This window comes from Eschrichtius robustus, chromosome 5, assembly GCF_028021215.1.
Source record: "Eschrichtius robustus isolate mEscRob2 chromosome 5, mEscRob2.pri, whole genome shotgun sequence".
Taxonomy (NCBI): domain Eukaryota; kingdom Metazoa; phylum Chordata; class Mammalia; order Artiodactyla; family Eschrichtiidae; genus Eschrichtius; species Eschrichtius robustus.
In genome coordinates, this window is record NC_090828.1 from 50,896,596 (window position 1) to 50,909,517 (window position 12,922).

Here is a 12,922-nt window from a genome sequence, read left to right on the forward strand (position 1 = left end):
CCGCTGCCGGGATCAGGGGCAGTGGGCGGGCCAGGCCGGGTTGGGACGGGTGTGGGGCCGGGGCAGCGTCCCGAGCGGCGGCAGCAGCGAGGCCGGGCGGGGCGGGCGAGGGCCCCCAGGCGCAGTTCCCTGTCCGGCCTCGCGGGGGCGCCGGCGCGGCCGATCAGGTGACCGAGCGCTCGTCCCGGGCTGCGGGAAGCGGCCTCGTTCTCAGCCGCCGGAGACGCCGCCGCCGCCGCCACACCTAGTGGTGGAGCCCGGGAAGGCGGCTCGGTGGGGGCTGGGGCGGAGAGCGCCGGGGGTGGGGACGGAAGGGCGGCGGGCGGAAGGCAGGAGGTTGCCGGGGCGCGGGCTGCTGAGGGGAAAGGGACCCTGAGGTGTCCGCCGCGTCTCGCTCTGTCACCGGCGCGGGTTAAGGGCGCGAGGGCCATGGGCCCGCTCCCCTGAGGCGGAGGTCGGGGGCGGGAGGGGAGGAGGCCCGACAGAGGTAGCTGCGGAGGCCGCGGGCCGGTGACTGGGCGCCAGGCGGCCGGCGGCGGCGGCGGCACCACCACCAGCACCACCAGCACCTCCACCATGTCGCGCTCCGTGCTGCAGCCCAGTCAGCAGAAGCTGGCGGAGAAGCTCACCATCCTCAACGACCGGGGCGTCGGCATGCTCACCCGCCTCTACAACATCAAGAAGGTGCGCACGGGCCGGCGAGGCCGCGGCGGGGGCGGCGGGCGGGCTGAGGAGGGATGGAGAGCGGGGGAGGCCCGGGCGGTGGGGGCGGCGGGCGGCGCCCGGGACAGAAATCACCGCCGCGCGGCTGCAGGCCCGGCCGGGGTCGCCGGGATGCGCCGCGGCCTAATGCGGAGTCCCGGCGCCTCTCCCGCTGGCTCGCGGGCCGGCCAGGGGCGGAGAGGAGCCATTTCCCCGCTCCCAGCGGCCAGATCCGGCCGGCCCGGCGCGGGGTGAGGGGCGCCGCTGCCGCTGGCGCCCCCTCCTCGGCGCCCCGGCTCCCGGAACGAGCTCTACGGGAAAGAGAGGAGGGTGGGTGGGCGAGAGTCTAGGAGGGGGACAGGAAAACTTGGCTGTTCCATAACTGAGGTCGGATGGTAGGAACCTGGCGGAGATGGAAGCAGTTGTTTTCTGTTTGGGGTTTGTAAGTGTGGGAATGTGGGAAGGGAATGGCTAATCAGGATGAACCCCGCATCCCCTCCACTTTTGCCATTTTATTTTAGATTGCCAAATAAAAGCCATTTGAGAGCGTGTTGACGATTTGGAATTATTTCATTTTGAAGGTGGAGAGGAGGGGGAAGTGAGGGTGGAACCAGTTTTCTCCTGAAATACTTCTGGGTTGTGAGTCACTAGAACAGGAATAACAACCTTCTCTCCCTTCCCTCTTTACTCCTCCTCATCTTAGTTTTTCCAGTCATGTCTGATAATACCAAAACATCATTTCTTAAAGTTCGGTGTCTATACAAAATAAAAACTGTGAATATGTTGCAATTACTGCTGATTTTATCGCGTATGCTGATAATTTGAGTAGCTCTAGCTAATAGGCCCATTGAAAGTCTTTACGTGGCTTCAGCAGATTAAGGAATGAGGGGCTGAGTTGGAGTTAAGAAAAATAGATGTAAAGATAGAACAAATATTAATTTATCTTAGGAAAGAAAGACCAAAATCCTCTTTCTTTTAAGACAAAGTTAGTAAGTTTTAAATAATTTGATAAAGAGAAAGTTAAGATTTTTTTTGTTACAATCTAGATCCTGACAGTTTCCAATGTGTATTTGATGTTATATCTTCGTAATTATTTTTGTTGGCTTTTTATTGCATGCTGAATGTTTCCTTTTAGTTTAATCATAGCAGTAGAGTTGTAGCCCTTGTGAATTAGGACTCCTGAAGAACGAATATTTTTAAAAAATTCATATCATGGGGTTCAGTGTAAAACTGACTTATTTGAACAATTTGATGTAGACACTGAATTCTAAAGGAGAAAACTGTCCTGGCTTAATAGTGATAAATTTTGTGTAAAGACAGCTATGTTCCAGTCGCTTACCTGGATGTGAGGATTGGTTGACTTTATACGCAGTGCAATCTGGATAGTAACTGCAACATGCCTGTTCACTTTGTTACATTTTATGTGGCAGGAGCTCGGGGTCATTATAAAGAAGCCCTCTGCATTTACCAAAGAGCCTTGGTTATAAATTTATGTAGATTAGGAATAATTTAATTTTAGATAGTATTACTTATAGGTTTCATTGACCTGAACTTTTTTGTGAAATTATGCTCCTTAACAAACTTGGAAATTGGTTCCTATATGCCCTTTGTGCAAAAAACGAGCAAGTCAAACATTACTAAAAGTTTCTAGACATGTGGTATTGTGGTTAAAGGAAATGGTTATGATGGTTTCCAGAAGAGGAAGTGAGAGTAACATCAAAAGTGATTTGGGTATTTGGGCAAAATACCTCTTTTTAAAGAATTCATTGAACATTTTTATGGCATAAATACAATCAGACTTTACATGTTTCATCTTCATAAATGAAATAAGGTTGGACTAAATTCTAAGCATTTGAATGCTTATAATTCCAGTTCACTGCCTTTTCTCAAAAGCATATTTTTTTTCACTTCCTGTTTTGAGAAACTCCAGGCCCTTGTATTATTAAACTAGTAAAATTTAAAATGAGTTGAATGTGATCATTATATCCAAGTGGCTAATATTTTGAATTATTGAAATGTTATATTTCAGCACTTAACGCATTTATAATTTCTTGAGAAATATTTTTCTACCTTGCTTGATTGATTGTGAGTTCTCTCTGGGTGGAGACAGTGTTACTTATTTTTGAATTACTGGTACTTAGGGTCTAACCTGGTCCATGAGGCCTTCAGTTAGGACTTGTTGAAAAGGATGAATACATTATGTATAGTGTATTTTATATATATGCAACATATATATGAATATGTGTATAATCTTGCTCTATTTTTAATAATAATAGCTTTTGCTCTGCTCTCCTTGTGTGATTTTGCATACAAATACATCAGATGGATTTTGAATCTTTTGGCCTGTATAGAGTTGTCTGTAAAGGCTGGCATAGCTTCCTGGCTGGCTAGGATTGAAACATTTGTTCAAAAATCTTGCCAAAAAAGTGAGTGAGATCTGTTTACCATGTGTTTATAAGGTTCCTGCTGTTTACATTTTTATGACAGTATAAACCACATAATCTTTTCAATCTCTCTCTTATACCTCAAAAAAAAACTTCTACCGCATAATATGTGCCTGCCAGTCAATTATCACATTTTTATTAATGCATGTGTGCATTAGATTGTCTATCAGATCTGATTGCTCTGTTTCAATTGAAAGTCTGCAATGGCAATATTTTAGTGAGCATACACAGTGAAAAATACTTCAGTGACCTAAGTAAAATAACTTTTTAAGTTACTGTAATCAAGAGTAATAGGCTTTAATGCTTATTAGGGGAATGTAACATGGTTTCTGGAAAATGTTTGGTTTTTTAAATAAAATTTCATCAATTGAAAAATTTTTGAGATCCTTATATGTACAGGTTATGAAAATTAAGGAATTTGTAGTCTAATCAGGGATGGAAGAACACACAAAGGAGGATTTTAGGGAAAAGAGGTGAAGGTGGTAGGTAGTTTCACATTTAAATTTATTTATTGCATAATTCCTTAATTTTTTTAAAATTAAAAATATGTCTTCCCTTTTCTGGAAGCTAATAATGCTACTCACTTATATAGTGATTTTTAACATTTTCAGGCTACTTTTATATCTGCTACTGTGGCATGGCAGGCAGTGTGGTGGTGGAAATAAAGTGTACTGGGCCAGAAGTTAGGAGAACTGCCTTCCAATGTTTCAGTCTGTCTCTGAGAGATTTGTAATATTGGGTAGGTGTCTTGATTTCCCTGAGCTTCATTTTTCCTCATCTGTAAAATGGGGGAAAATTAACTGTGAAAGGAACACTAAGGTCTGTTCCAGCTCTGATTATGTTATCTTTACAAGTAGACGTTAAGGCCTATTTTAAACAGTAACTGAGCTCAGTTTAGTTTTCCTTAATACAGGGATGGTAATGTGTGCTCTGCCTACTTCACAGAATTGTTTTTGTGAAGATAAAAGATAATAATGTGAAAACAGTTTAAAACTTCTATGAATGTAAGATAGTATTTGTTTAGGAGTCTCAGTAACTTTTTGGGGCAACATTTGTTTTTCTGAAATTTTACTGCTGCTTAGCAAACACATATGCCGAAATTCCAACAGAAGACGTTTTAGCTGACCTTAAAAATATTTTTTTCTTGTTTACTCTTTCTTGTTTTTTCTATTTTTTCCTACACCATCACCAACATGAACTTGATAACAACTGATAACAAAAGGTATCAGTTAATACTTTCATATTTTTCATCTTGTTAAATTATTGCTTCAATTTTAAAGGATAGAAAAGGAGAAAAGACCTACCCTACTATTGCAAACTTCTTTTTAGTGGAGTATTTTTGCAGGTTTCAGTGTACTTTTACTTCTTTATTTGAGGAGTACTTCTTTCCCCACAGTCTTTTCCCCGTGATTTTGGATGAATTTATTTCATGAGGAAAGAAATTAATAGAATAGCAGTGTAAAATTGCAAGTCTTTAGCTGGTATCTGCTTATCTAATGGAGGAAAAAAAAATGTATGTGAAGGATGCAGTCGAGGTAAAGCAAGGGGAATCAGATTTAGTCTTCCCTTTCAGTGTTACGTTTCTCTTCATTTAGGGCCTTATTTTCTGTGTTGGTTGATCAGGAGCAGAAGCATGTTCCAAAGATTGGGATTCTGGCAAGTTGTAGACTAATAAACATTGTTAGTATGCATAAGATTTTTTTTCCCTAGGGAGATTTCATTATCAAGATCCTTAAACGTGTTAAGAAGAAAACAGTCTCTTCATAAATCTGTATTTAAATAATATATATATTTACATAAACAAATCCTACTATATCTGTTTGTAACTTTCATGGAAGCTGCCTGTAAAAATGAAGATTTGATAATTCTGTTTCTTGTTATGCTGGATGGTAGGCTGAGGAGATTAAGGTCACTGAAAAATTGCATGGGAAAAAAAATTATTTTTATTTTTTTAAGTGGCAGTGGTAGATTATCCATCTTGTGTTTCCTTTGTGGAATTGTTAGATAACTTAAATATTAATTTTTTTAATGATTATAAAAGGAATACATGTTTATTATCAAAAACTCAAACATGACTTCAGAAATTCTCTGCCTGCTCATCTCCCACTTTTAAAAATAAGCTGTATATAGTTAAACAATTTTCTGTACAAATGCTGACATATGTGCATGCATATTTTGTATTATGATTAAATTAAGTTCTTTCCAAAAATAAAATTGAAGAAGTAGCATGGTACAGTTTTATATATCAATGAAATTAGGGTTCTTAATCTATTGCTTGTATACTTATATTTTAAAAAAATTACAGGGATGGACATATTTAGCTAGCTACATCCAATATGTTAAAAATGAGGGGAGCCAGATGAGAAAGTGTGTCAGTGTTGAAAATTCTTGTCCTTAACTGGCTAGGATGATTAAAAATTTAATTTGTATTCTTTGATAATTTACTAGCAGTGTTACTGTTAAGTAAAATTCTAACAGTAATTTCAGATCACATTCAGTAGACGTACATTTTATATGTTAGAACTAAATAGTTTTATCTCTTTATTGTTCAACAAAAATAATGTGTAATAAAAGTTATGCTAGCTGCTATTTATTGAGACTCTATTATATGCTAAATTAAAAAAAAATTTTTCTTATTTCTTCATAGATCTGTGATGTAGGTACCTATTCTATAGGTAAAGCAATTGAATTTAGAGAATTAAATTTGCCCAACCTTTACTCTTAAAAAATAAGAATTTGGATTGGCATCTTTCTTTCTTAACCCCTAAGTCTGAGCTCTTAATTTATTTTTGCCATTAGATTTATAGTCATTAGTGAAATTTTCATGGTAGATATAATTAGATTTTTAACACACAATAACCTTAAAGAAATATGCAGTTATATTACAGAAATAATTTTCCTCTTAGACTACTTTTGTATGAACTTTGTACGGATTTGTTATGAAAAGATCATTGAGATCATAATTATCAGTATACCAGTGATTATTAAAGACTTCTGTTTAGCTTCGTAATGTATTAAAATGAGAAATAGTTTAGAATTAGGAAATTTAAAATTCAGTTTATTAGCCTTTTTGAGGACATGTATTTTGTATTTACTTTTCATATTATATGCATTTTTCCTTTGTGATTATTTCTAATATTTAGTTCATGACATATTAAAATATACAAACTGAAAGAACTGACCATACAAGTAATACTAAGAAAACTAACAGGAAATTTTGCTTTAAACTGGGGGTAGAATATATATAAAGCAGGAAGGAAGGTGTAAACTCAAAGAAACAGTGAAATAGCATTTATCTTCCTTTATTTTAAGGACGCATACAATTATTTCCTCACTGAAGATATTCTATCTTTAATTTTGAGATTTTAAATATACTTTTTTCATTTTACATTTTGATTCCTGAAGTCAAATGGTAACACTTTTTTCATTGAAAAACCCTGCATGAATTATAAGAAATGCAATTAAGAAAGTGTAACCAGTAAGTGTGTTTCTTTCTGTCTTGGAGTTTACAAAAATAGCAATATTCTTTTCTATTCCCAAGGCATGTTTTTCTGTTGACTGTTTTTAATATTGTCTTTATTAGTAAATGTAGTAAAATCTTCTTAATTTTGATCCTATTAGGAGTTTGCAGTACTGTAATTATTAGATTTTGATTTACTTAATCTGACAGTGATGAGAGAATCTCCTCCTAATCATTTTGTCACATACTATTGCCCTGAAATGTTTTACTTAAATAAGTTAAACTTAATAAGCTCTTGAATTGTTAGTTTGTCTATGTTGTTCAACTCCATTTGCAGCGACATAAACATCTTCTTGAGAATGGAATGGTAATTAGTAACTTTTATTTGAATCTTTAACATTTTTAATAATGAATTTTGAAATGTATAATGGGTTAAAGGTTTCGAAGGAACCTCTTGTTTGAGTAAAAGAGCCTGTACTGGAAAATACTTTCTTATTGCATAGTTGATTATTTTAGGTACTTGACAGTAATAAACCTGTGTCTTTAAAACTATTTTATAAGTCACATGAACTATTCTTTTAGTTAGTACCAAAAACTGAGAGTTTCCTTTTCATTCATTCATTTACTCTTCATTTATTGAATGTCTTCCTGGACACTGGGGAAACAGATACATTAAGATACAGTTTCCAAGGCCAAGAAATTCATATTGTAGTGGGTGAGAGAGATGTATAGATAACTAACTAAAATGCAGTGTTTAAGTGTGGTTGTGGGTGTCTTGAGAAGGGAGTTAAAGATTCCTGTCTGGGAGAGATGGGAACAAGAGTTAGTGACTTTTGTGCTTGGTTTTGAAGTATGAATAGGAACTTTAGCCGGGCAGTGACAAGGAGTAGCCAGCCAGTCATTATTCAAGATTTCAGACATTTTTTCAGTGGAGTATATAAAGATACAAAATATAAAGTTATAAAATTCCCTGGTAATATCTAATGTCCTTCTTGCTGGCATATAGCCTCTAAACTTCTCTGTTATTTTCTCATACTTGTAGCATATTCTGTGGGTTGAGAGGGCTAGATTCTAGGTAAAGCTCTGATCCTTTTTTTTTTTTTTACTTTGGACAAGTTGTTTAGTCTTTCTGAATTAGGGTTTCTTTATTTAGAAATTGAGGGGACCAGTGGTTCTTAGTCAGGGATACACAATATAATCATTTTAGAAGGTTTTTAAAAATACATACATCTGGGTCATGACCCAAACCTACTGAATAAGAAAAAGCCCCTGAAGTGGTTCTGATGTTAAGAACCACTAAAATAAGTAAAGTGTAACTTCTTAATACTTCTGATTTCTTTTTCTGATAATCATTCGCTATAATGATTTAATTTTGTTTTTTGGGGATAACTAAATTTCTGTAATGCTAAGCTGCACGTAGACCCTATACTAGCAAAACCATCTATAGGGTACTTAGTTGCTCTCAGCTTCTCTTATGCTTCAAGTTATATTTTTTGGTTTTCTAAGCCGTATTAGTCTTATTGATTCTAATTCTTGCAATCTTAGATAGATATTCCAGTTTTCCCACATTTGTGGAATACTCTTTAATTAGCCTTATAAGGTTGACAATTAAATGAGTTAATTCACATAAAGTGCTAGTTGTAGTGCCTGGCACAAGAGTAAGAAGTGAATAAATGTTAGCTATTAGTTCTATTTCTGGGGCTTGAAACATAGTGGACATTTACTAAGTGTTCATTTTTTCCTATTAATCCAGCTCAAGACCACCTTTAGGAAACATTTCTTAATTATTCCTTTTTACTGTCTGATATTATAGTTTGATATCTACTTACTGCTAATACAAAATAACTATTTGTAATTCAGAAGTATGTTTCTCAGCAGTTCTTTAAAGAGCAACTTCTTTAGAGTAGTAAAAATGTGACCACATATAACACTTTAACAAAACTGTAACAGAATGCCTTTGTTTTATAAACCGAAATGTTTCTGTATATGAGAAGCTGAAAAATGAGAACAAGGACATAGACATCTTCTTGAGAATTGAATGGTAATTAGTAACTTTTATTTGAGTCATTAAAATTTTTAACAATGAATTTTGAAATATATAATGCATTGAAATATTTCTTAAGTTTATGGTTTTCCCAGAACCTGTGCTTAGGAAACAGTAATCATAATTTATATACCTTTAAATCTGCTACTGTTGACTCTAATTAAGAGGTAATGTATAAAATTACATTAATTTTAAAGCGTTTCTAATAATTTCAGTATACTTTCCTATCAAGCTTCTTAATCCAAACTGTAGAAGTGGGTTACTTTTTTTTCCTTCTTTTTTTTTTTTCACCTACCCCAGCTCAAGGGAGAAACTGAAAGCAGATTGGTTGGCCAAAGTATAGGTGATACGAATGAGGGGAAAAAATGGAAAATTAATCAGTAATAATAGAATTTGAAGCTTGTTTTGGTCTTGATAGATTTTCCAATACTTACTGGAAAATTTCACACTGTATTTCATTATTTTTAAAATTAGAAAATTAAAGAATTATACACAAGTTCCTTTTACGGTCCATGATCTTATTGGGTGATGTCCATTTTTCCTCTAGGCATTAATTTCAATTTGCTGAAGACTCAAGGGAGAATCTTTGTCCCTTTATGCCTTCAGTTTTGCAAAACCTGCTTTAAAACAGGTTTATTATTTCCTGTTTATTAAGTAAAAGTTAAATTCCTCTTTCTAGCATAAATTGGTCACATCTTGTATTTTTCTCCTCTTTCCTGATATTCAGATGAGGTTGATTTCTTTCCTGTGCTCTCAAAAATAGCATTCTCACTCTGATCCCTGGGATTTTGTTCATGGTCTTTTCAATTAAGTTATTGTATTAAAAGAAATCGTTTTGTTCTATAGTATTTTGGCAAAGGAATGTGTTTTATTGCTGAGTTAGACTAGAAATTAAAAAATAAAACTTATCGAAATAATCAGAATTTTCCTTTAATAGTGATTACTCCAGTAAAAGTTTTGAGCAGCTGAGGTATTGAAAGAATGAAACTATTTTTATATACATTTTTGGGAGCATATATTTTTATTTTTTAAATTTGCTTATGTATTTGTAATTAATTTTATTGGAGTATAGTTGATTTACAATATTGTGTTAGTTTTTGCTGTACAGCAAAGTGAATCAGTTTTACATACACATATATCCAGTCTTGTAGATTCTTTTCCCATATAGGTTATTGCAGAGTATTGAGTAAAGTTCCCTGTGCTATACAGTAGGTTCTTTTTAGTTATTTATTTTATATATAGTAGTGTATATATGTCAATCCCAGTCTCCCAATTTATCCCTCCCTCCCTTCCCCCTTGGTAACCATAAGTTTGTTTTCTACATCTGTGACTTTATTTCTGTTTTGTAAATAGGTTCATTTGTACTATTTTTTTAGATTCCACATATAAGCGATATCATACGATATTTGATATCATATGATATGATATCATATCTTTGTCTTACTTCACTCAGTATGACAGTCTCTAGGTCCATCCATGTCACTGCAAATGGCATTATTTTGTTCTTTTTTATGACTGAGTAATATTCCATCATATATATGTACCACTTCTTCTTTATCCATTCCTCTGTTGATGGACATTTAGGTTGCTTCCATGTCCTGGCTATTGTGAGTAGTGCTGCAGTGAACATTGAGGTACATGTATCTTTTTGAATTATGGTTTTCTCCGGATATATGCGCAGGAGTGGGATTGCTAGATCATATGGTAGCTCTGTTTTTAGTTTTTTAAGGAACCTGCATACTGTTCTCCATAGTGGCTGTACCAATTGACATTCCCACCAACAGTGTAGGAGGGTTCCCTTTTCTCCACACCCTCTCCAGCATTTATTGTTTGTAGATTTTTTTTTCTTTTTTTTAATTTTTTTTGTTTGTAGATTTTTTGATGGTGGCCATTCTGACCGGTGTGAGGTGATACCTCATTGTAGTTTTGATTTGCGTTTCTCTAATAATTAGTGATGTTGAGCATCTTTTCCTGTGCTTTTTGGCCATCTGTATGTCTTCTTTGGAGAAATGTCTATTTCGATCTCCTGCCCATTTTTTGATTGGGGTTTGTTTTTTTGATATTGAGCTGGGAGCATATGTTTTTATTTTTATTTCTTTAAAATTTTATTTATTTATTTATTTATTTATATCTTTGGCCATGTTGGGTCTTCGTTGCTGTGCGTGGGCTTTCTCTAGTTGCAGCGAGCAGGGACTGCTCTTCGTTGTGGTGCGTGGGCTTCTCATTGTGGTGGCTTCTCTTGTTGCGGAGCATGGGCTCTAGGTTTGCGGCTTCAGTAGTTGTGGTGCACGGGCTCAGTAGTTGTGGCGCACGGGCTTAGTTGCTCTGCGGCATGTGGGATCTTCCCGGACCAGGGTTTGAACCCGTGTCCCCTGCATTGGCAGGCGGATTCTTAACCACTGCACCACCAGGGAAGTTGGAGCATATGTTTTTAAATAAGTGTTTTTTAGTGTTTTGGAATCTTTGGGTACTCAAAGTTAGTAACTATAAAACCCTGAGCAAGTCACTGAATTTCGGATGCTCCTTTCCTCTCTGTTGAGTGATGGTTTAGATAATTTCTAAACAAAGGTGTTTTGCACGCAACAGCTGCCCAGTAAATGTTCCTTTTACTCTCTACTCTTGTGTCTTTATTGTTTTCCTTTTTCATGATTGTTGCTTAATCTCTTATGAATAGAGAGAGGACTATTTCTATCTATATGTTTTTTTAACATTGTGGTAAGGCAGTTCTTGAAAAAATACGTAACATTAACCATATGAAGTTAAGCTGTGGTACGTAATCTATATTGTGACAACTGAGGAAAGGCCTTGGGAAGGAATTTTGGTGGTAGATTGGCAGAAAGATTTGTTTTAAAGTCATATTTAAAATTACATGAAATCTGATTTTGAGGTTTCTAATCAAAGATGTTTATTTTGTGCCCTGAATAAAATATTATTTGGTTTTCTGAAACATCTTTGTTCTTTATTTTGGGTAATAACGTTATATTTGTGTTTTGTGAAAAAACGAATTAGGAAATACTGAATTGACAATACTGACATTGAATTGGTTAAATGGAAAATCTTATTTTGATAATTGGGAACTCACTATAGATATCCAGGTGTTTTGAAAAGTTTTATTTAAAAAAATAGAAGGTAATTGTTTAAAACTTATAAGTACTTGTGTGCCAGGCACCTGAAATAAGCACTTTATGTGCATTTTGTCTTTTAAAAATCTGAACAGTCTACCCTATGAAGTAGGTAATAATAGTATCCTCAGTTTATGGGTTAGAGTACTGAGGCTTAGGTTAAGCAACTTGCCTAAGGTCATATGGGCTGTGATCTACTTAGAGACAAGAGTTGTTAATTATTATGTTTAACAGTATTTCCTTTAACACTTGTGTAATTTTATCTGCCACATTAGTCTTAACTTTGTTGAATTTAAAGATAATTAGAATATTCATGGGAAATAAAGTTCCAATTCTGAAAACTGGAAATTTAAGTATATAAATATTTAAATTTGCTTAGATCTTCTGGGATTTTAAATTATAGTATTTTATGCATTATGAAATCATGCTGAGTCAAGATAAAGTAAAACATAAGGTTTTAGTGTGGTGCTTTTTAAAAAAATTCTGTAGTTCAGATATAGTTTCCTTTTTGTCTGGTGAAATAGCCCTTTTAGCCAATTATGCAAAAAACCTTTTATTTTAGGGCTTTTAAGATTCAGGGGTTTAGACACAGTTTTGCCCTCTACTCACCTTTTCTTTTTTTCGGGGGTGGGGGGGCGGGGGTGGCGGTTTGCAGGTTAGAAGTACTGAAGAGTTTTATTTAATTGAATTGGTAATTTGTTAAACCTTTTGATTCAATCTTTTTGGTAGCGTTTCTGGAATGTATTAGTCTAAAATGTATTGATAACTAAATATAGTAGTCTACATCATTTTCTTAAATGTGGTATTTCAAAGGGCAATACTTTTAAGAATGAAAGATTAATTTTGTGTAATATTGTTACTGCAGTAGGATAGGGTTTTAGGTGTATCAACTGCAGGCTGTGTTCTTAAAATATAAGTTATCTTATGATTCCTTTGTCCTCAATGTCATCAAAATGAAATTTTTGAGTTAGAGTGGGAAAGAAGATTAATCTTTATAAAATGAGACATCTGGTTAGTTGGAATTTTGCTGTACTCTTTCAGTATAGTAGGACATTCTTAACCGAATTATTCAGTATGGCTCTTTGCCAAGATGTACTTACCTAGATGACCTTAGGCAAGTTGCTTAACCTAAGCCTCAGTACTCTAACAC

The 12,922-nt window shown here is 36.0% G+C and overlaps 1 protein-coding gene across 1 annotated transcript in view; it reads left to right on the top strand.

Annotated features, from left to right (window-relative positions):
* Positions 1-341: 341 nt before the first annotated feature.
* Positions 342-12,922, top strand: part of NCKAP1 (NCK associated protein 1) — a 99,830-nt gene continuing 87,249 nt past the window's right edge. Inside the window, exon 1 of the mRNA XM_068544822.1 lies at positions 342-684. Within this exon, the coding sequence (XP_068400923.1) occupies positions 577-684 (108 nt within the window). The 5' untranslated portion in view covers positions 342-576. The remainder of the gene's footprint in view (positions 685-12,922) is intronic.